At 37.3% G+C, this 22364-nt stretch overlaps 1 protein-coding gene across 3 annotated transcripts in view; it reads left to right on the forward strand.

Annotated features, from left to right (window-relative positions):
* LOC136866434 (glutamate receptor ionotropic, kainate 2) overlaps positions 1-22364 on the forward strand; it is a 159233-nt gene that overhangs the window by 56850 nt on the left and 80019 nt on the right. For all 3 annotated transcript variants that reach the window (XM_067143368.2, XM_067143370.2, XM_067143369.2), the window contains exons 6-8: positions 972-1113; positions 7503-7667; positions 8957-9106. In XM_067143368.2, the coding sequence (XP_066999469.2) occupies positions 972-1113; positions 7503-7667; positions 8957-9106 (457 nt within the window). The remainder of the gene's footprint in view (positions 1-971; positions 1114-7502; positions 7668-8956; positions 9107-22364) is intronic.

Consider the following 22364-nt stretch of genomic DNA (forward strand, 5'->3'; position numbering starts at 1 on the left):
TAGAAGCCGAAAGCTGCTTTGCACCTTCTAACCTGGGGGCTTACACCCCCCAGACCCCCTTTGCTTGATCGCATACCTATGGTTTTGTCACTAGCCGGACCTAACGAATCCAGACCACTGATTTTGTCACTAGCCAAACCTAACATATTGAGACCAATGGCTCTGTCACTAGAAAAATTATTTCATATACACACATAAAGAAGGATATAGAAAAAAAGAAACATTTATACCGACATTGAACGTACCTTAATTGCAACGTCCACAAACACAGACATCCATTTTCAACAGCAACGTGTTGATTACCATAGCAACGTCCGGCTCCATGGCTAAATGGTTAGCGTGCTGGCCTTTGGTCACAGGGATCCTAGGTTCGATTCCCGGCAGGGTCGGGAATTTTAACCAACATTGGTTAATTTCATCCTCATCACGATGCACAGGTCGCCTATGGGCGTCAAATCAAAAGATCTGCACTTGGTGAGCTGAACATGTCCTTGGACACTTCCAGCACAAAAAGCCATATGCCATTTCCTTGTATCATAGCAACGAAGACTAGACTAGACACTAACCAATGACAAATGAACATTAAACAGTGGTTCTGCACCGGGGAGCCTTAGATAAAGTTGTACCAAAACGACTTTCAAAACTTGCTCTCTGCTGACTCTAATGTTAGGTACTGTATTGAAGCCTTCCTTTTCATAGTCTTCCTATTTCCTGTTTCCCTCATTTTTAGTTACCATAGCTTGTATGTAATGTTTCCTCTTGAGACACTGAGTGATAACCTTGATGCCAATGACCCGTTTAATTGGACTTCACTCATTTAATTGCTTAATCTGACATGAATTTGATTTTGTACTGGTATTTGAAATGTAAGACTGACCTTGCAAATATGTAATATTATTTTATACTGTGGTTTTGAGACAGCAACTGTCTGGGGAAAGTTTTGGATCCTTAAAAAGATTAATATTTTTCAGGCCATTGTTACGCAGAATAAAGCGTTCTGGGGAGAGAAACTTTGTGCTTGATTGTTCATTTGAGCGACTTCCTGAAATAATGAAGCAAGCATTGCAAGTGGGACTCTTAGTAGAAGAAAATAGTTTCATTATAACACAGTTGGTAAGTTAACTACATTAAAGAGAACAGTTTATAAGTGGTTAGCATTAATGAATAATGACAGGATGTACCAGAATATTATTACAGCAACTGTCGGCTTCCTGTGGTAATGGGTCGTAGCCACCCCACAGATAAACAGAAGCCTGTTTAATATAAAATTAGTCATCCAACATGATAAAATATGACTTTAAAAAAATGCCTTGCAGCACTAGGATCACTTGCTATGAGGGGTTATAAACTGTTTGCTGATTAAACTATATCACCATTATCTTATCTAAAGCTTCATACGTCAATTTTTTCATTGTTCTCTTATTTTTCATGCCTCTTGAACTGGAAAATGAAGTGAACGAAATCATTGAATTCTTTTTCTTTTTCAAATACTGTTTACTCCCCCATTCCATATCTAGTGTTAATGTTTAGCAGTTTGGATTTTGTCTAATTACTCAATTATTTCCAGTTTTTAATCGCTACTAAGAACTTTTCTTTTATGTTTCAATTCTGCTATTTTCATTAACAATAACACGCACTAAAGACACTTGGTGTACACTATGAAGTTCTATAACGGATTAGATATAAGGCGACTGGAACATGTGCAGCGCTATGTTACATCACTTATGGTGGAAGGCAGAGTTTAATGAGTCTAAGCTCAGTTCAGTATACAAAACGTCACAAGAGATAAACAAACTGATTAATCCACACCTGGATAATTGTGAGTGGACTGTTTTATTAAATTGTTACTTTCATTGGTTAAGAAAGCTACGGTATTTGACTCTTTTGGTTATTTGTGTCAGAGCGACATAAAGCAAATTGTAAAAAGAAAAGAAAAGAAAAAATCCCTTTCATACCGATTAACTCAGATTTGTGGCGTACTGAAGCTAATCAGCATTTGGCATATATTCTAAACTTGAGAAAGCATGTAAATCTTCTCGTTTTACTGTCTTATCATCAAATGAAGAAAGACAGTTAACTTTTGGTTGAAATCATTCACCATTCTATGGAGCAATGATATTATTAGTGGGAAAAAAAAAAAGACCATTTCTTGTCATAAAATTCACCCTTCTGTCTCAACTTACCTTAAAATCCAAAATTTTTGATCGGATGTCTGTAAATGTTCCCTGTCCTTCAAAATACAGCATTTCATGAGAAGAGGCATATCAGAGTATAATGGTATCATACTCATATAGAGGATCACTCTTATAAACCCAGACAGAGGGCACGGTGTTTGTACTCTGCGCTACAGCAGCTGCCTTAGCCCAGCTTACGTCACACACGGCTGCCCTGCTTTAGTACAATTTACGAACTTCATCATATAGATCCATATTGATACAGTTAAAACTTAGAAGCAATGTTAGGTTTTGATCCACCCAATCAATACACATCACTTTACAAGTGAAAAACTAATTAATTTAAAAACATATTAAAAAGCATACTGAATATATTTAGGGACATGTTTCGTCTCTATTTGAGACTTCATCAGCCATAAAATCACGTGGTAGATTACAAAACTCATTGTTCAGAAATTGGAAAAAAATGGAAGAACCCAATGCCTTTCTAAAGACTATTTGAAAAACGCAAAAAATATATACTGTGTATACCAAGGTAATCCCAAAAATAAGGTCTCCTATTTTTTTATAAATACATAGACTTGTTTATTTCTACAATGGTTTACATCATTTTACAGCTTGAACATTTAGCTATTTTTCTACATAATCACCATTTCGGTCGAGGCATTTTTGTAGACGCTGTGACAGTTTATGTATGCCCATGTCATACCAGCTCGCTGCCATGCTGTTCAGGAAGTTGTGAACCTCATCTTTCACCTCGTTGTCGTTGCTGAATCGCTTTCCAGCCAAATGTTCTTTCAACTTAGGGAAGAAGTGATAGTCACTGGGAACCAAATTGGGACTATAGGGTGGGTGGGTGGGTCATGATATTCGACTGAAACTGTTGCAGGAGAGCAATGGTTTGCCGGGCGATGTGCGGGCGAGCGTTGTCATGGAGAATGTTTACGCCCTTGTTCAACATTTCTCTTCTCCGGTTCTGAATTGCCCATCTGAGTTTTTTCAAGGTCTCACAATACCTGTGGTATTGTGGTCCCAGTGGGCATAAAGTTGACCAACAATACCCCCTAAGTCATAAACGAAAAAAAAAAACAAAAACAAAAAACAAACAATACCCCTTTTTGATCCCCAAACACAGTTGTCATGACTTTACCGGCAGTCTGTGTTAGCTTGAATTTCCGCAGCTTTGGTGAAGAGGGATGCCACTGGCGTGATTGTTACTTGGTCTCAAGTGTAAATCAACTTGTTGCCGCATGTGATCTTCAGTCAAGGTAATCGGTTCAGTACCTTTTGCGTTCAAAAACTGAATAACTGCACGCACTTTGCACTTGGTGGTAACATCCAATGGGAGCTTCATTTGTAACGGCTGCCAAGCCAAGACTGAGTGCCTCAGCATGGTGTGGGCATGTTTATATGAGAGCGCGGGAAACACTCCTCACAATATTGTGACCAACAGCCACACGAACTGAGTTTTGTATGTATAAAAATAATAGGACACCTTATTTTTGGGGTTATCCTCGTATACATTATTTACACAAATTGACCTCACTTCTTCCAAATTTTTTTGTTGTCTTCAATGTTAAAATTGAAATATAACTTGAAATATGACATGCCTGCCATGACGTCTTGTACAGAATACAATGTCCATTGTTGCTGTCCGTATTTAAAATGGAAATTCCTTTATGAACTGTTGAGAAAACACCGGAGGACAAATATACTCAAATTTAATGAAATGGAAATGAAATGGCATATGGCTTTTAGTGCCGGGAGTGTCCGAGGACAAGTTCAGCTTGCCAGGTGCAGGTCTTTTGATTTGACACCCATAGCTGACCTGCGCGTCGTGATGAGGATGAAATGATGATGAAGACGACACATACACCCAGTCCCCGTGCCAGAGGAATTAACCAATTATGGTTAAAATTCCCAACCCTGCTGGTAGTTTCAGTGTGTTGACTGGGGAGATCAAAATTCTCACCTCGGAAATGGATTGGTACTAAATCCACATCAGAACATTTAAAAAACTTTAACTTGTAAGGAATTTTCTTTCAAATTGAGCTATTCTGGTAGAAGAAATCTGAAGCCTTATGAGATCACCTGTCATATGGCAAAGACCAGTGCTGCATGGCCGCCATATTCATGGCTTAAATCTTAAGAATATACCTTTTTGAAAAAGACAAGGTCATCAAATTGGATGAAACTCCCTATAGCTGGTTTACGACTGAGCCTCGCTCTGACTTGCTTCTCGCCACGCTACTGGGTATTAACAATGATAACTGCACAATTGGATTGTGACTGGCAGTAGGCAAGGTGGTCCTGCCATTACAGTGAAAAATCCCTAAACCGGTCATGACATGAGAAATGACGTATGGTGCCTTCCCTGTCATGTTTCTGGGGTAATGCTAAGTTAACGTTAAACTACCACTATCACAGAAAACCATCTTCAGGGCTGCCAATAGTGGGGTTCGAGCCCACTATCTGCCAGATGCAAACTCACAGCTGCATGTCCCCAACAGCATGGCCAACTTGTCCGATAAATATAGTTTTAGTGATATGCATAGTGTTTTCTTTTTTTGCTAGTTGCTTTACGTTGCACCGACACAGATAGGACTTTTGGTGACGATGGGATAGGAAAGAATTAAGAGTTGGAAGGAAGCGACCATGGCCTTAATTAAGGTACAGCCCCAGCATTTGCCTGGTGTGAAAATGGGAAACCACAGAAAACCATCTTCAGGGCTGCGGACAATGGGATTCGAACTCACTATCTCCCAGATGTAAACTCATAGCCGCACGCCCCTAACTGCACGACCAACTCACCCGGTGTGTTCATAGTGTTGAATAATACTTCAGCGCATTCGTAGATTGCCATATTTCCACCTATATCACACAGATAGCAGTCTAGAAAACTTCTAATTATCTAGATACACAACTACGTAAATAATGGTAAATAATGTTAGTAACCCATTATTGAAGTGTAATAACCAGTATCATATTACATTAAACTAATTATGTACACATTTTTGCAGGAAATATTTAAACATCATAAAGAATCTAGACGATGATCAGTTTGGGTTCAGGAAAGGAGTAGGAATGAGAGAAACTATTAAAGCACTTAAAACCATCTTGTAAAGAAGACTAGAGCTTAACAGGAATACATATATAGCTTCTGTAGACCTGGAAAATGCTTTTGACAATGTTTAGTGGAAAAGACTGTTCATATTTATGAAGGATATTCATTTGGACTGGAAAGACATAAAAGCAATACTCAACCTCTACATCAATCAAAGAATAAACATTGAAAGTAATGTAACAGTATGCACGGTGAGGATCCGGAAAGGAGTATGACAGGGGTGTTCCTTATCACTATTTCTATTTAATCTGTACATTGAAGAGGCCATGAAAATTTTTAAATCAAAAACACCTGGCATTAAAATAAATGGAACAAATGTATTAGATTTGCCAACGACATTGTACTTCTGGCTGACAGTGAGAAGAACATGGAGATAATGTTAAGGTTGTAAGCAAATCTAAAATGAAGCCAGGACACATCTCAGAATTGGAAATATTTTAATAAAACAGGTGCACAAGTTCTGCTACTTAGGATCAGTTATTACCGATGACAACAGATGCACTGTGGAAATAAAAAGAAGAGTTTCCCTATGTAAGAAGGCCTTTGAGGAGAAGAAGCAGCTCTTAATTAATAAATCCTTAGATACTGAACAAAAGAAATTTTCTAACAAAACATTCATTTGGAGTGTGGTGCTATATGCCTTTGAAGGATGGACACTCTTGAAGGAGGGCATAAAATGACTAGAGGCAGTGGAAATGTGGTTAAGGAGGACGATGACAAGAACTAGCTGGATTGAGAAGAAAACTAATGAAGCAGTGCTTAGAGAAATAAACACCCATAGACATTTAATAACACCTTGGGAGTGGCGACCCCATTGTAATAACAGCCTATATATGTTGCATTCATTACATCCCTGACCCGGTCAATGACTGCAAAACAGGTTGTAGGTTTTCATTCATTTAATAACAACAATAAAAAGGAGAAAAGCATCAGTTTTTGGTCACATTCTCCGGCTTAATGACTTCATAAAGAACTCGTTCAAAGGCAAGCTGATGGGAAAGAAAGGCAGAGGGAAACCACGGAAGAAGAGCATTGAAGAGGTAGTTGAGATGATGGGATGCAAAGGTTATGGAGAGGAGAAAAGGATCACAGAGAGAAGAGATCAATGGTTGCAGCAACAAGGCAAAACCTTTAGATAATTATGATGAAAATGGTAAAAAACGTACCCAGGGCAGGTTAGACATGTGGAGAACTTAGTATCCAGTTAAGGGGTTAAGTCACATCCCAACACTATTCAAGAAGCATGCCTTGACTGATTGCTTACTGACTGGATATTGCAACCAATAACTATCCCACATTCTAAGTCAGTAACCTCCCTTGCTCCACCAGTTCTGCAGATGTCTTGTAGCACTGAACAGCATTGAGTCCTGGGCCACATTATATCAGAAACAGTGGTTGTAGCAACATCTAGATTGCATTTTAGGTGTACGGAGAGGTTTCTGAATACTTTTAATCAGATTATCACTAACTGCTGTTGAAGGTGACTGTGGTTTGTGAAAGTATGTGGAATGTTCGAAAAGAAAATGTACATTTCTGTGGTTGAAATTCTACTTGAAACTGAAGATTATGAGGCTATGGTTATGATGCTTACAGTAATACAGAATGATAAGCTTGCTATCCTATTCCCGTATATTCCAATGCAATCGATTCTTGCAAGTTTACGTGATGCAGTTTTGCTGAGTTGAAACTGAAAATAGATGCCTTCAGATCTCACTAAAGGAAGTAGTGATTCATGTCACAGGAAAGGGAGTACAACCTTTGGAATGCCAGGTTTCAAAATAAGAAGGCTACGGTACTAAATTTAAATTTAGTGACATACCCAGAACTGGGTAATGAATACATTTCTACTCAGTAGTTCTGACATAAATCAAACAGGCAAACATAGGTTTTTCCATTTTTACCTTACAAAATCAGTGTGTGTAAGTTATGCACACACAGATGTTTATTTTATGAAAATAGTTAGTATTTATGTGTTTCATTTTGCAAGTAAATAATTTTCCTTCTGGACTTGGTCTGTAGTGATCAGGAAATGGTAATTCCTCTCTGTTTTATTGCTCACAATTTTTAGTTTCAATAATAATTTACCAATACTTATCATTTTCTCAAATGAATATGCAATAGAAATTCTTGTATATTCTATCAGTTTACTTTTAGGTCATTGTTATTTTTTGTATTATTCTTGTATTTTATATTTATGATTTCAGGACATGCATAATATTGATTTAGAACCATATCAGCACAGCGGAACAAATATTACTGGAATTCGTTTGGTTGATCCAGATGATCCATTTGTGGTGGAAACTGTCGAAGAATGGAAAACGTTCAACAGAAGAGGTCGTCATAATAACATAGAGCCTTCAGAATTACTTGTAAGGCAATATGAATTTAAACTGATGCAAGTATTGAATTCAGTCCACTATAAATATTACCGGTTGGGTTTACTTCAAGCTTTCTGTCATGCCACATGGTACTTAAAGTACCAAAAAATGGGGTTAGTTCAGACAAGGGTTTACCTTTGGACAAATGTGCACTTTATTTTCTTAACATGGATTGATCTATGTTGTTTTAGGAAGCATTTTTGGTTATCCCACCATTTGACATTTCTTAATTGTTTGTGCTCTCCCCGAATGGAAGTGTTTGATTATTGTACTGTATCACCTGGTACTGTATGAATTGTGAACTTTTACGTTGTCAATGAATGTGAAATGAAATCACTTGTTTTTGGGTGTTTTATATGACCTGATATTCTGTTAGGATCAACTTGCATTAGTTTCAGCACCTAACATTCACAAGCAACAGTTCTATAGTTAAAAATTCTTAGTAAGGATTTGTATATATTTGTCCACCTATTCAATACAAGAAAACCTTCACCACTTAAATTAAATGACTTGCACAAACATGATGTCTAAAGGACATGTTTTGACCTATGTTAAGCTTTAGCTTATAATACAGGAGATAATACATACTTGTAAAAAATGGTACCGTACCATATGTACATATGAATAAAACTAATGAGAAAGAAAGAATTTTCCAGTATACATTAAAAGCACAGTTTTACAAGGAAGAAAATTTAAAATATATAATATAGTTTTACAATAGTGCTCTCAGTTTTGTCAGAGAGTTAGTCAACAAGTATTAACACGGGAGGAGGTGGGCTACAGTCCTTTTGACCGCAACCCTAGTTGTTCGTTTGCCAGCTGTTAAGTGATTATTGTATAACTCCCTCACCTCAGTCATATCCTACTAGGAGGTATTGGGTAGCATGAACTGCACTGTCAATCCCTCAGTCATAATTGTGTTAATGTGATGATTGAACATTTGTATTAGTGGTGCTTTCAGTCATGGACACCCTGTAGTTTGCTGAGTTTCTGACATTTCTTTTACTGCTTATTCCTTATTTTGTAGTTTTGTTTAGTTAGTTGATTGTGTCTATGACTTCATAATGGGTGAGAAATAACCAGAAAGAATAAATAAACTTCTTGAGAAAGTTAAAAAGAAGGAGACACGGAACAAAGCACTAGCAGGAGAACAGGGTGCGTTTTGCTGGGGGCTTTATGAAGATATTTTCAATAAAAATGTAACTCATATTAATAATTGTTTCCCCAAATTGAAAAGTTTACTCTACAACATTTGATAAGTTATGTTCTCTTCTATTTAGGCGGAGTCAGCTTTGTTATATGATGCTGTTCATCTGTTTGCAAGAACAGCACAGAGAATGTTCAATTCCAGAGTTAATGCAACTGCTATAAGTTGTGAATATCCAGATAGTTGGGTCCATGGATTTTCACTGGTAAATCTAATGAAAGATGTAAGTATCACCATTGTTGTCAAACCTTTTATTTGTAAATCAGTGGACCTAACATATAAACAATTTAGCGATTTATGCAAGGTTGCCATGTATACACTATGTAAACAAAAATACTCAGACACCCCACTGAACACACTCTGAGTGATGTCTGGCTATGCATATGAGGGTATATAAGTGCAGACACAATGTGTCAACATCATAGACATGTTTTCTGACAGAATGAGCCAACATAGAGAATTGAGTGAGTTTGAACGCAGCATGATTTTTGGGGTCCACAGGTTTGGGCATTCTGTCAGAGATATTTCATGAGAGTTACATGTGCTCAAGTCCATTTGTTCTTATCAATGGCACAATGAATGCAGATGTTTATGAAATTTTTTAAACATTAGCATGCTTCTTGCACTGTTGCAACAGTTTGAAACCAGACCTTTTCTGTGTCAGCGAGTTGGCTGTGAGGTTCGGATCGCACAGCTGTGAGTTTGCATTCGGGAGATAGTGGATTCAAACCACACTATTGGCAGCCCTGAAGATGGTTTTCCATGTTTTTCCATTTTCATACCAGGCATATGCTGGGGCTGTACCTTACTTAAGGCCATGGCCACTTCCTTTCCACTCCAGGCCATTTCCTATAACATCACCGTCATAAGACCTATCTGTGTCAGTGCTACGTATAGCAAAATTGTAAAAAAAAAATAAAAATAAAAAATAATAATGCTCATGTCCACAAAGGAAGGACCCTTGCATCACGGTTTGAAGAAAATTAGGTGGATGTGTTAGATTGGCCTGCTCAAAGCTCTGACCTGAACCTGATGGAATTCTTTGGTACGAACTAGAACATTGGTTGTGTGCCTAATCATTTCACCCAACAACCCAGCAACAACTATTCACCATACTTCAGGAAGAATGGAAACAAATTCCACCTTCAGTGTATCAGAACTTAGGCCTTTATTACACTAGGACACCGGTGGCAACATCAGTTGACGCGGGTATTGGGTTATATGGAGCTTATTATATTAAGGATACTGGTGGTGCCAAGAGAAAGTGGTGTCTGGCTGGTGGATGAACGTGGCAACTGCTCGGGACACCAACAGTGTCTCAGGACACACGCTGGGCATTGCTTCAAATGTAGGCTATCACACTTGGACACTGGTGACGCCACCTGGTTGTGACCCATTTTTCCCTCCATACCTGCTTTTTCCTCAATCATTTCCACTCAAGCTGTTCTCTTTTCAGTCTTGTGCTCATGATGGCTGAGGTAAACATTGTGAAGAAGAGTAGTACTGGGGATAAGATGAAAGAATTTGCTAATTTAATAGATAAGCAAGTGAATACAGGGGACTTAATAACACAAGTTGAAAAATACCTGGCAATCTGGAACAATGCAGTCGACGAGTACAGTGGTAGAAATGCCAAAATAAATGCGTAGAACTAAATTTGGAGTACTTCTTACCCAATTTTGAGGACAACGATGTTGCTGATGAGAACATTTTAGGAATATTTAATTTCACAAACAGCATCCTGACTTGAGGGCAGTGAATTTCATTTGTGAATGAATTTCTATATGTTTTTCTGAATGGTGTTTCATTTAGAAATCAACAAAATCATGTTATAAGCAGAACTAACAAACGTACGTCCTCACTTGTTGACGACATTGTTTAAAATGGAACTATACATTATTTCTGGTGGCGACACCTATGTCTAGTGAACTTCTGTGTTGGCACCACCAGTGTTGCCACCATTGTCGCCACCAATATTCTAGCATAATAGAGGTCTTAGTGGAAAGCCTTCCATGAAGACTGACCACTGTAGTACATAGTACCAAAAGTAGGTCTTATACACTGTTAGTTACATGGCTGGTGTCTTTGGAACGAACAGTGAGGGATGCCTGGAGAGTTTTGGACACATAATGTATATGAATTGGTTATTAACCCTTTGACCGCCAGCCTCATACGCGGTGTCCATGTCCTATACCGCCAAGGCCTAATGAGCACTTTTTACCCTGCAGTAAATTATTCGTAATAACTTCTGTTCAATTTATGTAAATTGGATGGGCATTTTTTTGTTTTGAAGGTAATACTTCGGACATTTTACCGATGTAAATTAATGCACCTTTATTTTATAAATTTTTATTTTATGAAGTGATAATTGAAACAAATATTTCCTTTCTTTGAAAAATAAGTATTTCATGATCAAAAACCGGTAAGAAAAAAATTATTTTTACTATCAAAAGCTGCATTATTTTAGAGATGTAGTGTTTCCTATGCTACATATAAAAAAATTGAGCCTTGTGTCAATATTAGTCACAATATTTTTATTATTATTATTATTACATAAACGTGAAATTTTCTAATCTTACATTATATGCAAATGCTGCAGTTCCTGGTTCGTTTTAAGTAAAAAATTACTACTAATGTCTATTTCACACAGACTTAACCCTCAAAAATTCACCTTTTTCCTTAAAAATATGATACAAGAAATTATGTACTAATATTTACACATTTTTATGACGTGTTCTAGCAAATGTGCTTAGGGAGGCACAAATGGTTTACACTCTTCTTACACTGTTTACAAATGTATCTGGTCTTTCTTCCATTTACCACCTTGATTAGTACTAATATTTCTGAATACGGAACAGTTGCGTTCCTTTTTTTTTTTCGGTAAAATAGTAAGGGGCTCGTTACCTGCCTACGGGAGCTGAATTGCCGCTTGGCCACCAAGCCACTCGGCAGCAAGTTCCTCAACTAAACTTGTTGTATATAGTCTTATTAAATCCATTACTAGTGCAAAACATGTACTATATATTATTAAAACAAATAAATAACTTGGAAAGTATTTTTTCCAGAACGTCCGATTAATCGGACGTTGGCGTTTTTAGACTGAACCTCGAACATCCGATCAATCGGACGTTGGCGGTTAAAGGGTTAATGAAGGGACATAAGTCAAAAAAGGTCAACTCTTGGTAAATGTGAAAAAAACTGAATAAATTTTCCCAAGCATCATTGATGAAAATTTTAAGTGCATGATTTATTTTTCACCACACATTTGGTGAGTTTTGACAATAAAAGTTTGTGCCTCAACTATGTAGTTATTGACAGAAGCATATGAACATGTTTGAAGAATCCTTGACTTATGCCATTTCATAAATAAACCTGTACATTTCTTTCAACATTTTAAAATAATATCATAATAATAACCATTCACTTTTCATATATTTTTTTGAATTTTAGCAAAGGAAGTATCTCAATTATTTAGTTTAATAACAGAAATGTATGAACATTCTTAAAGTATACCCAACTTATGCCTTTTTATAAATAAACATGTAAGTTTAACATCATTGGAATCCCTACTGCTGCACATTAATTAACTTACCAATGTTTCCCTCCACATTTAGTTGTACATCCATCTGCAAACATGAAAAAGAAAAAAAAAACAAAAAAAAAACTGAAGAACACAAAAGTAAGTTTTTAAAAATTAGCACATTAAGGTGATTATTTATGGACAGCTGTAAGTGTGCTAACTTAAGTTGTTACATAAATAAATTGCAAAAAAGGTGGAATAATTTCATACACTTATAAGGTTCATACTTACTTCCTTTCATGGTTAAAAGATTCATCTACATTGAAAGCGGCTGCATGGTGACCTCGATAGTGTTGTGAGATGGATGGTGGGCAATGATATGATGATAAACGGGGTTAAAAGTCTGGTTGTGAGTTTCACAAATAGGAAAAGTCCTCTCACTTTTAATTTCTGCATTGATGGGGTGAAAATTCCTTTTGGGGATCATTGTAACTACCTAGGTGTTAATATAAGAAAAGACCTTCATTGGGGTAATCACATAAATATAATTTTAAATAAAGGGTACAGATCTCTGCACATGGTTATGAGGGTGTTTAGGAGTTGTAGTAAGGATGTAAAGGAGAGGGCATATAAGTCTCTGGTAAGACCCCAACTAGAGTATGGTTCCAGTATATGGGACCCTCACCAGGATTACTTGATTCAAGAACTGGAAAAATTCCAAAGAAAAGCAGCTCGATTTGTTCTGGGTGATTTCCGACAAAAGAGTAGCATTACAAAAATGTTGCAAAGTTTGGGCTGGGAAGAGTTGGGAGAAAGGAGACGAGCTGCTCGATTAAGTGGTATGTAACATATGAGTAACAACAGTAAAGGTTTCCACCTATTCAATACAAAATATATTCACAATATTTTAAAATTACATGGAACTAGTTTCGACCCATCTAGGGGTCATCATCAGCCATATCAAAGCAAAGATCACTCTTGACGAAATCCTAAGAACATGTTAATTTTAACAGTAAGATTATTATGGAATAACAAGTGAATGTGGTAAATGAACTGAGATGTTAGTATGGGACAGGTGAGTAATAGCTAATAAATATACAAGGAATATACATAAGAGGTTTGGAACAAAGTATAAAAGGGGGCTTAGTGTTGTAAAAATTATATAATCATGGAAAACAGTAAGTCCTTATAATGAAGAATGCAATGTGAAATGACACATATAAAATTATATATGGCTTAGGAAGAGTGGAGGTGGTTTGGGAGGGGAAGAGGGCTTAAGGTGGGGCTGAAGGGTGCAGGAGAAAGGGTAATTGTCTCGGAAAAGTACCTTTGATTAAATTTAGGACTGAGTTTTGGTTGGCTGCATTATTGTTTCTGAGGAAAGTGATAAATAGATCGAAGAGTATGTTGGGTTTTTCTGAGATTTCATTGAGATTGTGACTGGCGTTAAAGTATTGGTCTAGGTGTATGTAGTAATTTTCCATTATGTCAAGTAAAGGGCCCTTGTTTGCTAATACGAGGATGTCCATGTCTTGTTCGATATTGGTGAAATTATACTTTTATACTTTGTTCCAAACCTCTTATGTATATTCCTTGTATATTTATTAGCTATTACTCACCTGTCCCATACTAACATCTCAGTTCATTTACCACATTCACGTGTTATTCCATAATAATCTTACTGTTAAAATTAACATGTTCTTAGGATTTCATCAAGAGTGATCTTTGCTTTGATATGGCTGATGATGACCTCTAGATGGGTCGAAACTAGTTCCATGTAATTTTAAAATATTGTGAATATATTTTGTATTGAATAGGTGGAAACCTTTACTGTTGTTACTCATATGTTATTATCAGTTCAATATAAACCAACAACATGAAATTTATAACCCTTAATTAAGTGGTATGTTCCGAGCTGTCAGTGGAGAGATGGTGTGGGAGGATATCAGTAGACGAATAAGTTTGAGTGGTGTCTTTAAAAGTAGGAAAGATCACAATATGAAGATAAAGTTGGAATTCAAGAGGACAAATTGGGGCAAATATTCGTTTATAGGAAGGGGAGTTAGGGATTGGAATAACTTACCAAGGGAAATGTTCAATAATTTTCGAATTTCTTTGCGATCATGTAAGAAAAGGCTAGGAAAACAACAGATAGGGAATCTGCCACCTGGGCGACTGCCCTAAATGCAGATCAGTAGTGATTGATGAAGAAGTGTTTATCACCATAGACAAAATTTCGCCAAAAACTGACTAGTGCTCTTTCATAAGGAATTCGAGCAGATATAAACAGGATTTTTGTTCCTGAACATCAAAAGTTGGTAGGACTGGCCCTGCACTTCTGCTATGCTTAGGTGGGACCAATAGGAGTGGGGAGAGTGTGCTGTTAAATATTTCTCGCCGTTTCGTCAGTAACGCTCACAATGTCGGAGCAACAGGTGCACCTCTCCACTGCACAACGCATAATTATAAAATTTCTTGCTCATGAAGGAGTTACAGTGGTAGATTTTTGCCTGAGATTGACTGTGCAGTTCGGTGATCAAACAACGTCAAGGACGCGTGTGTGTAAAGAGTGGCGGAGGATAGGGGAGGCAGCACCAGTGAAAGCCAAGACTCGACTGTCAGCTGGCAAGGTTCTTGCAACCATTTTTTTCAATCGGCGAGGCATTTTGCTTATTGATTTTTTCATGAGTGACACACAATCAGTGCTGTTTATTACTGCAAGCTGTTGAACAAGGCAAGGGTTGCATGTCGCCAAAAAAGATTAGACCAACTGATTCAACAATGCGTGACCCCATACTGCAGCTTTAGCTCCAAGCTACAGGAAATGCACTGGACTACACTTGATCATCCTCCTTACAGCCTAGAATTATCGCCCTGCGATTTCCATTTGTACGGACCATTTATCCCTTTCAGACCGAGTACGCACAATTGTGCGGGTTCGTATTTTGTTTATCCCTGACCATATTTGATGTTTTTTCGGCGCTAGACCGGACTGCAGTGATTGTGCGGGACACGTGGCGTCTATTTCAATTGTTTTTAGTATGCGCTTGACCACCAGGGCGAAGGAAGAAGAGTTTAAAAAGCACAGTTGATCGGCGAGATGGCGAGAAGCAGTAGTGCCAAAAGTAAGTATTTATTTATTGGGTTTATATTAATCTAGAAGCTTTACTGAATACTGGAATATATTCAATGAAGTGTGTACATTGGTTAATGAACGTAAATTTTGAAGATACATCATCGTATGTGATACGAGGTTTTGAATTTTGATACGCACAATTGTGTGGGTCCTTTTTTTCGGATGTTAGCTTTTATTTTGTAAAATAAACTATCAATATGTGTATTGAGGAGCATTTTAGTCAGTTTTTGACATACAAACAAAAATTCACGCCTCCAGTTTTCTTTCAGGTGTGAAAGGGTTATAAAACCTCTAGGAGGGCAACGATTTGAAGATGACGAGAGTGTGGAAGACTTCGTGTGCAATTGGCTGATGACATGACACTATACTTTTAATTATTGCAAATTTTAGGAATAAATAAAGAATATATTCTCATACTTTATTATATTTTATTTACCTAAAATTCGTAGCTCATATCCCTAGAATATTTTCAACATTGAGTTGCTTGCCTGAAGGGCCAAAACTGTGGATTTTTTTGCTACGGTCTTCACATAGAAGGATCTTTTTTTATCATCTATTTCTCCTTAGCCCCCAGTGAGCTATTTTCTGCTTTTTAGCTTCAGGAGGGTGTGTATCAACATTAATGAGGGGCTTGATGCAGAAATTTAACATAAGAAGAAATCTGGATAATCACAGGAAATGGGAATAGATGTATGAAAAAGATGAATACAGGTAATAAAAGACTGGGACAAAAATGGGAGTAAAGGATCCCAACAGGTCAATTTAAATAGTGGGAAGGTAAAACACAAGTGTCAAATCAAATCATGTGTAGAGAGATAGGAACATGAAAAGGAACATATAATAAATACCATGACATGTCAATGTGGGAAGAGGAGTCAAGGATAAACATGAAATTGCAAACGGACAAGCATGATCTCCACATCATCATAATACTGACGTCTTTTTATTGATTATACATATTATGGCTAGTCTACACAAAAGTTAATAAACAATGTTAACAAAATAAAGTTAATAAACAATGTGAATGAAAACATTTCTCAACATAAGTTAGTTAATAAAATTTGTTAACAAACTTCTTCAACATTATGTCAGTACCAGAAAAGCTGTTTGTGAGGTTATAATGCATAGGGCCAGGAAGAAGAATAGACGCAATGTATGGCAAAGAAAAATATTGGAAAGGCGTTTAGAATTAAATTTGGAGACAACACTTGTGTCAGAACTTTGAATTCATGACATAGCAGACTTTCAATATTTTCTTGAAAATGCCCCCACATGACTTTCAGTGCTTGTTAACAGTAATTGGACCTGAAATTGCAAGAAATGATACAGATCATCAGTAAGCCAGCTACACTAATGACAGGCTATTTTTTTATAGGTACAAGTTTAAGATTCCTAGCAACTGGTGACTATTTATATATTTGTCTAGAGTATCAAAACAAGCAGTTTCATTTATTGTGCCTGAGGTTTTTGTAACTTTATACAACAATCTCAAGGAATTGGTTACAATATAAAGAAAATCTTTATTTAACCTAGTTAGTATAGTATTATTTTGATGATATACAAGTGATTATGGAAGGTTAGATTATTCAGCGAGGAGCGAAGCTGGAAATGAAATTACATTAGAACACAGATAAAAGGATATCATACAGCATTAAAAATACTATATATATTAGAACTTTGCTTGCGATTTGATAGTGAATTTTTAGAAGAAATAAGAAATCATCATATTCCATGCTACGAAATTGCATGCTCTAATTGTGTCCTTGTGCATGTGCAAACCAAAATGATAACTAAAACACAAAAAGTTAATGACAAGTTTCATTTACAAAAGTCAAAGATATTTTGTTTATCAACATGCTCAAAAAAGTTAACAAACATGCTTTTTCTTTTATTAATATTCAAAAATATTCATGAACATTGTTGGTTAACAGCATTTATTAACAAAGTTAATGAAAACATCTTGGTGTGGACTCGCCTTAACCCTTTGAGCGCCGCGTGCTATTACGGTTTTCCTACCACTGAGCGCCAAGGCCAGTTTCCATTTTTTGCAAGCTTTTGTTTGATCACTCACAGTTCAGCTGTTATTGCAGGTAGAAACTTGAAATTTTCGTTATTTTTTTACTAATACGTTGCCTATATGAATAAAGCCTTACTCAGTACATTTATGACCATTAGTAAACATTTGGCAGCCAAAACCCAAAAACATCATTTAAAAATAAAACCAAACAAAAGTTTAGCAATGATATTTAGGTAGAACAAAATTTTTTTTATACATCATGAACATATTTATTGAATAGTACAAGTTATTATGAAGCTCTATTGAAAATTACATTCATTTTGCGCCTAAAATAAATCTGTAGTAAAAATAATTAATTTATATATCCAAATGAGCCAAGAATTCAAGTCTAATTACACTTGTTTGGTTTATATAACAATACTTACTAAATATGGTAGAAATGTCTTTTACATAACACTTACGTAACATACTACAAATTTAATAATAATAATAATAATAATAATAATAATAATAATAATAATAATAATAATAATAATAATACCCGTGTGGGGATTTACCAGTTACCTCCATCGGGCGCGTCCCATTGGAATTGGGGAAGCTCGCTGGCTCTGCCGCCAGCAGAGTCAGAGGGTAGTAGGGAAATAAAATACCACCGTGAAAAAAAACAGTACTACTCTACAAAATCAGAAAATGATTGGGAAACCTACAAAACCCAACATGACCAAGCAGCTAGGGTGTTCAGAACTGAGAAACGTAAATACGAAAAATCTCTCATTGAAAAGATAGAACAAAACTTTAGGAAGAATGAAAGCAGAGAGTACTACAGAGCCTTCAAATGCAAACTCACTGGCTATAAACCACCATCTCTATGCTTTGGCGAAAACTGGTAAATGACCAGAAGCCAGAAAACATCTTGAGGCAACCTCTAGGGCTAACAACCCTAGTTGTAAAAGGATGGGTACCCGTCCAAAGCAAAGTCAAGTCAAAAAGCATGATGGCACAACATTTCAAGAAACATACCCCAGAGGGTAAATCTTCGGATAAATCCCTCGTCGTGAACGCCACGGTGCACGAGTCTCGTTCGGATTCTGGGGGAGACTCGACATCATGCAAGAGACGAGTCGGAGCATCTCGGTGTACCCCGAAGAGTCAAAAACTCAGGCCAAAATCTAAAACCTTTCTAGCAACTTTCAACATAAATTCACTTACACAAACTGGCAAGCTGAAAACTCTCACCAAAGCTCTTCATGAAAATCAGATATCCATAATGGCCCTACAGGAAACAAGGTACCCAGATGAAGAGATTTTTGAATCCAAAGGCTACCGATTTTTCAAGAGCAAAGCGCAAAGAGGAATCCTCAATGGAGCTGTGATGCTTGGAACCGCGTTTGCTGTTAGAACCAAGATCCTTAAATCGGTTGCAAATTTCGAACCTGTGAATGACAGATTGTCTATACTCACAATTAAATGTGCGAACAAAACCTACGCCCTAGTTAACGCTCATGCTCCTACAAACGATAAGAACAAGTCTGATCCAGACGAAGTTGATAATTTCTGGGACCTACTGGATGAAAAATTAAACAAAATCCCCAAACACCATGTCAAGCTTCTTTTGGGTGACTTCAATGCCCAACTAGGTCATGAACAGAAGTACAAGAAAGTTATAGGAAATTACCCTGCTCACAAAAGAACCAATCCCATTGGCAAAAGACTGGTGTCCATTTGCGAAAATCACAACCTGCAGGTCATGTCGACCCACTTTCGTCATCTACCCAGAAAGCAAATGACTTGGCGTTCTCCTGTCCAAGCTCTCGGAGAGTTCCAAATTGATCATGTTGCAATCTCCAGGAGAAACAGCCCTGAGATTATGAATGTCAAGGTAAAGAAAGGCATCAATGTGGCCTCAGATCATTATATGTCTCTTATCAAATTCAAACCAATTCCCACAAACACAAGGAAGACAACCAAACAGATCACATGCTTCGACAATGATAAACTACGGCAAAGGGTCGAGGAGTTCCAGGAGAAGGCTAGACCAAATGACTGTGACTTTAACAATGCCAAAAGTCTCCTTGTTGAGGCCGCCAAAGACGTTGCAGAAATCAAGAGAAGCAAAAAGCATGCCTGGTGGAATGGTACCTGCGAATCAGTCCTCCAAGAAAGACTCAATGCGTGGAAACAGTACTACTCTACAAAATCAGAAAATGATTGGGAAACCTACAAAACCCAACATGCCCAAGCAGCTAGGGTGTTCAGAACTGAGAAACGTAAATACGAAAAATCTCTCATTGAAAAGATAGAACAAAACTTTAGGAAGAATGAAAGCAGAGAGTACTACAGAGCCTTCAAATGCAAACTCACTGGCTATAAACCACCATCTCTATGCTTTGAGCAAAAGGACGGCACACTGGCGACGTCAAATGAAGAAAATTGCAGCATTCTGGCAGATTACTTCAAGAATTTACTTAATTGCTCTAAACAGCAAAGCGCCATTGAGACCAAGGAACCTTTACTCAAGTACCCAGATTCCAGACCACCCAACAGAGATGAAATCAAGCGCCACATTGCCCGTCTCAAAAATAACAAAGCACCGGGGGAAAGACTCAGTAGTAGCAGAACTATGGAAATATGCCCCAGAGGAATCACTTGATATCTTGCAAAAGCAAATAGAAGAAATTTGGAACAAGGAGACCCTACCTGAAGATTGGAAAATAGCTTTGATCCATCCATTACACAAAAAAGGCAACATGAAGGACATCAACAATTACAAAGGAATATCTTTGCTACCCGTACTTACAAAATTCTATCACTTGCCATCCTGGAGCGTTTGGAAGCACAAGTCGAACATCAAATAGGTGAATACCAAGGAGGGTTCAGAAAAGGTCGCTCAACAGCTGAACAGATCCAAAATCTGAAAACGATCATCAGATATTGTACACTAAGGTGCAAGCAGTATGTGTCTGTCTTTGTGGACTTTAAGAAACTGTACGACTCCATTGTCCGGGAAGTCCTGCTAAACATCTTAAATGAATTTGGAGTTGATTTGAAACTGCCGGCATTAATTATAGCCACCCTGACCGATACAAAATCCAAGGTGAAGTTCCACCAATGTCTCTCGCATTCCTTTGACATCAAAACAGGAGTCCGACAAGGTGATGGGCTATTCCCGATACTCTTCAACTGTGTTCTTGAAAAGATCATCAGAACCTGGCGGGAGAGATTACAGGAAACCAACTACAGTCCATTGAGAATAGGAACCAAATCCAAGGGGATCACAACAGACTGCTTAGCATAACGGACCATTTATATTGCTTAGCATTTGCCGATGATATTGCTGTTCTCTCAAACGACATAGAAACCGCTAGAGCTCAAGTTGAAATTTTAAAGGAAATTGCCGAACAAACTTTGTTTGCAGATATCGTTTGAGAAAACAGAAGTAATGACTAACATCAAAGAGGCTCCACCAAAACTCCATACAAAATACAGGGACATCACCCGAGTAGACAAATTCAAATACCTGGGTGAGATCATCATGAAAAATGGACTGAACAAAGTAGCACTTCAGGAGCGAGTACGCAAACTGGAAATAGCCTACCAAACATCCCGCACAATCTACAACAAAAAATGCCTTTCCCAAAACACCAAGATACGTCACTATGAAACAGTTCTGAAGCCAGTAGTTCTATATGCAGCTGAAACCCTGTCTCTAAATGCCAACAAAGGACTCCTTGAAGAACTGGAGAAAAGAGAACGCAAAATTGTGAGAGGAATCTTGGGATCAAAGTACAGAAATGGAATCCATCAAAAGAGATCCAACAAGGAAGTCTACAGCAAAATAGAGAAAATTACCGACACAATCAGAAAAAGACGGGCACGATTTTACGGTCATCTGAAAAGAATGGACGGAAGAAAGTTAACTAAAGAAATCTTTCACTTTTTTGATTCAAACCCCAAAACCACAATTCCCTGGTTTAGAAATACCAAAGAAGACCTGCAAATGCTACATATCTCATTTGAAGACGCCGTTAACAGAGATCTCTTCCGCAAGAAAATATTGATGAACGGGCTAAACCGAGACGAGCAACCGAAGAGAAGACACGGTGCCCCTTGGACAGAGGAGCGTAAGCAGGCCCACTCACAAAGAATGAGGGAAATTTGGGCTGTAAAGAAAGCCAAGTTCATTGTTAAATGTAACAAGACTTAACATGGTCCTTGATGGCCCCAGCGAATTATATATAATGATGATGATGATGATGATGATAATAATAATAGTAATAATAATAATTACAAGTATATTTTCGAAGACGTCTCAAATGCCCATATGTTTTGTCAAGCACAATGGATATATAATCATTTTCACAGCAATAAATGAACAAGTAAAAGATCAAGAGCAACTAGACACAGAGCGGACAAGGTGCACAGCCGCGCCAACTAAAGTGCACCAATAAATATGCCTGCTGATTGGACTAATATACTGAAAGAATGGCCTTGAAAATAAATGAGGCTGTTTATTGCAAAAATACTAAGTCTTTAACTAACTATATTGGGAAATTCTGAAAGGAAATGACTGTTACTTTTAATAAAAAAAAAAAATACTGCACATCCTTTTGAAAGGACGTTGGCATTTTTCAGATGAAAACCAAAGGGGCTTTCAAAAGGACGTTGGTGCTTAGAGGCTTGATACAGACCAGCTTAAACAAACCTTGAAGGTCACAAAAATTTGGAACAATAGGAACGCATGCTATGTCAGACGCAGCCTCTCCCATACATCAAGCACAGTCTGTGTGGACCCGTGTTTCACACTAGAA

The sequence above is a fragment of the Anabrus simplex genome, chromosome 3, assembly GCF_040414725.1.
Source record: "Anabrus simplex isolate iqAnaSimp1 chromosome 3, ASM4041472v1, whole genome shotgun sequence".
NCBI classification, from domain to species: domain Eukaryota; kingdom Metazoa; phylum Arthropoda; class Insecta; order Orthoptera; family Tettigoniidae; genus Anabrus; species Anabrus simplex.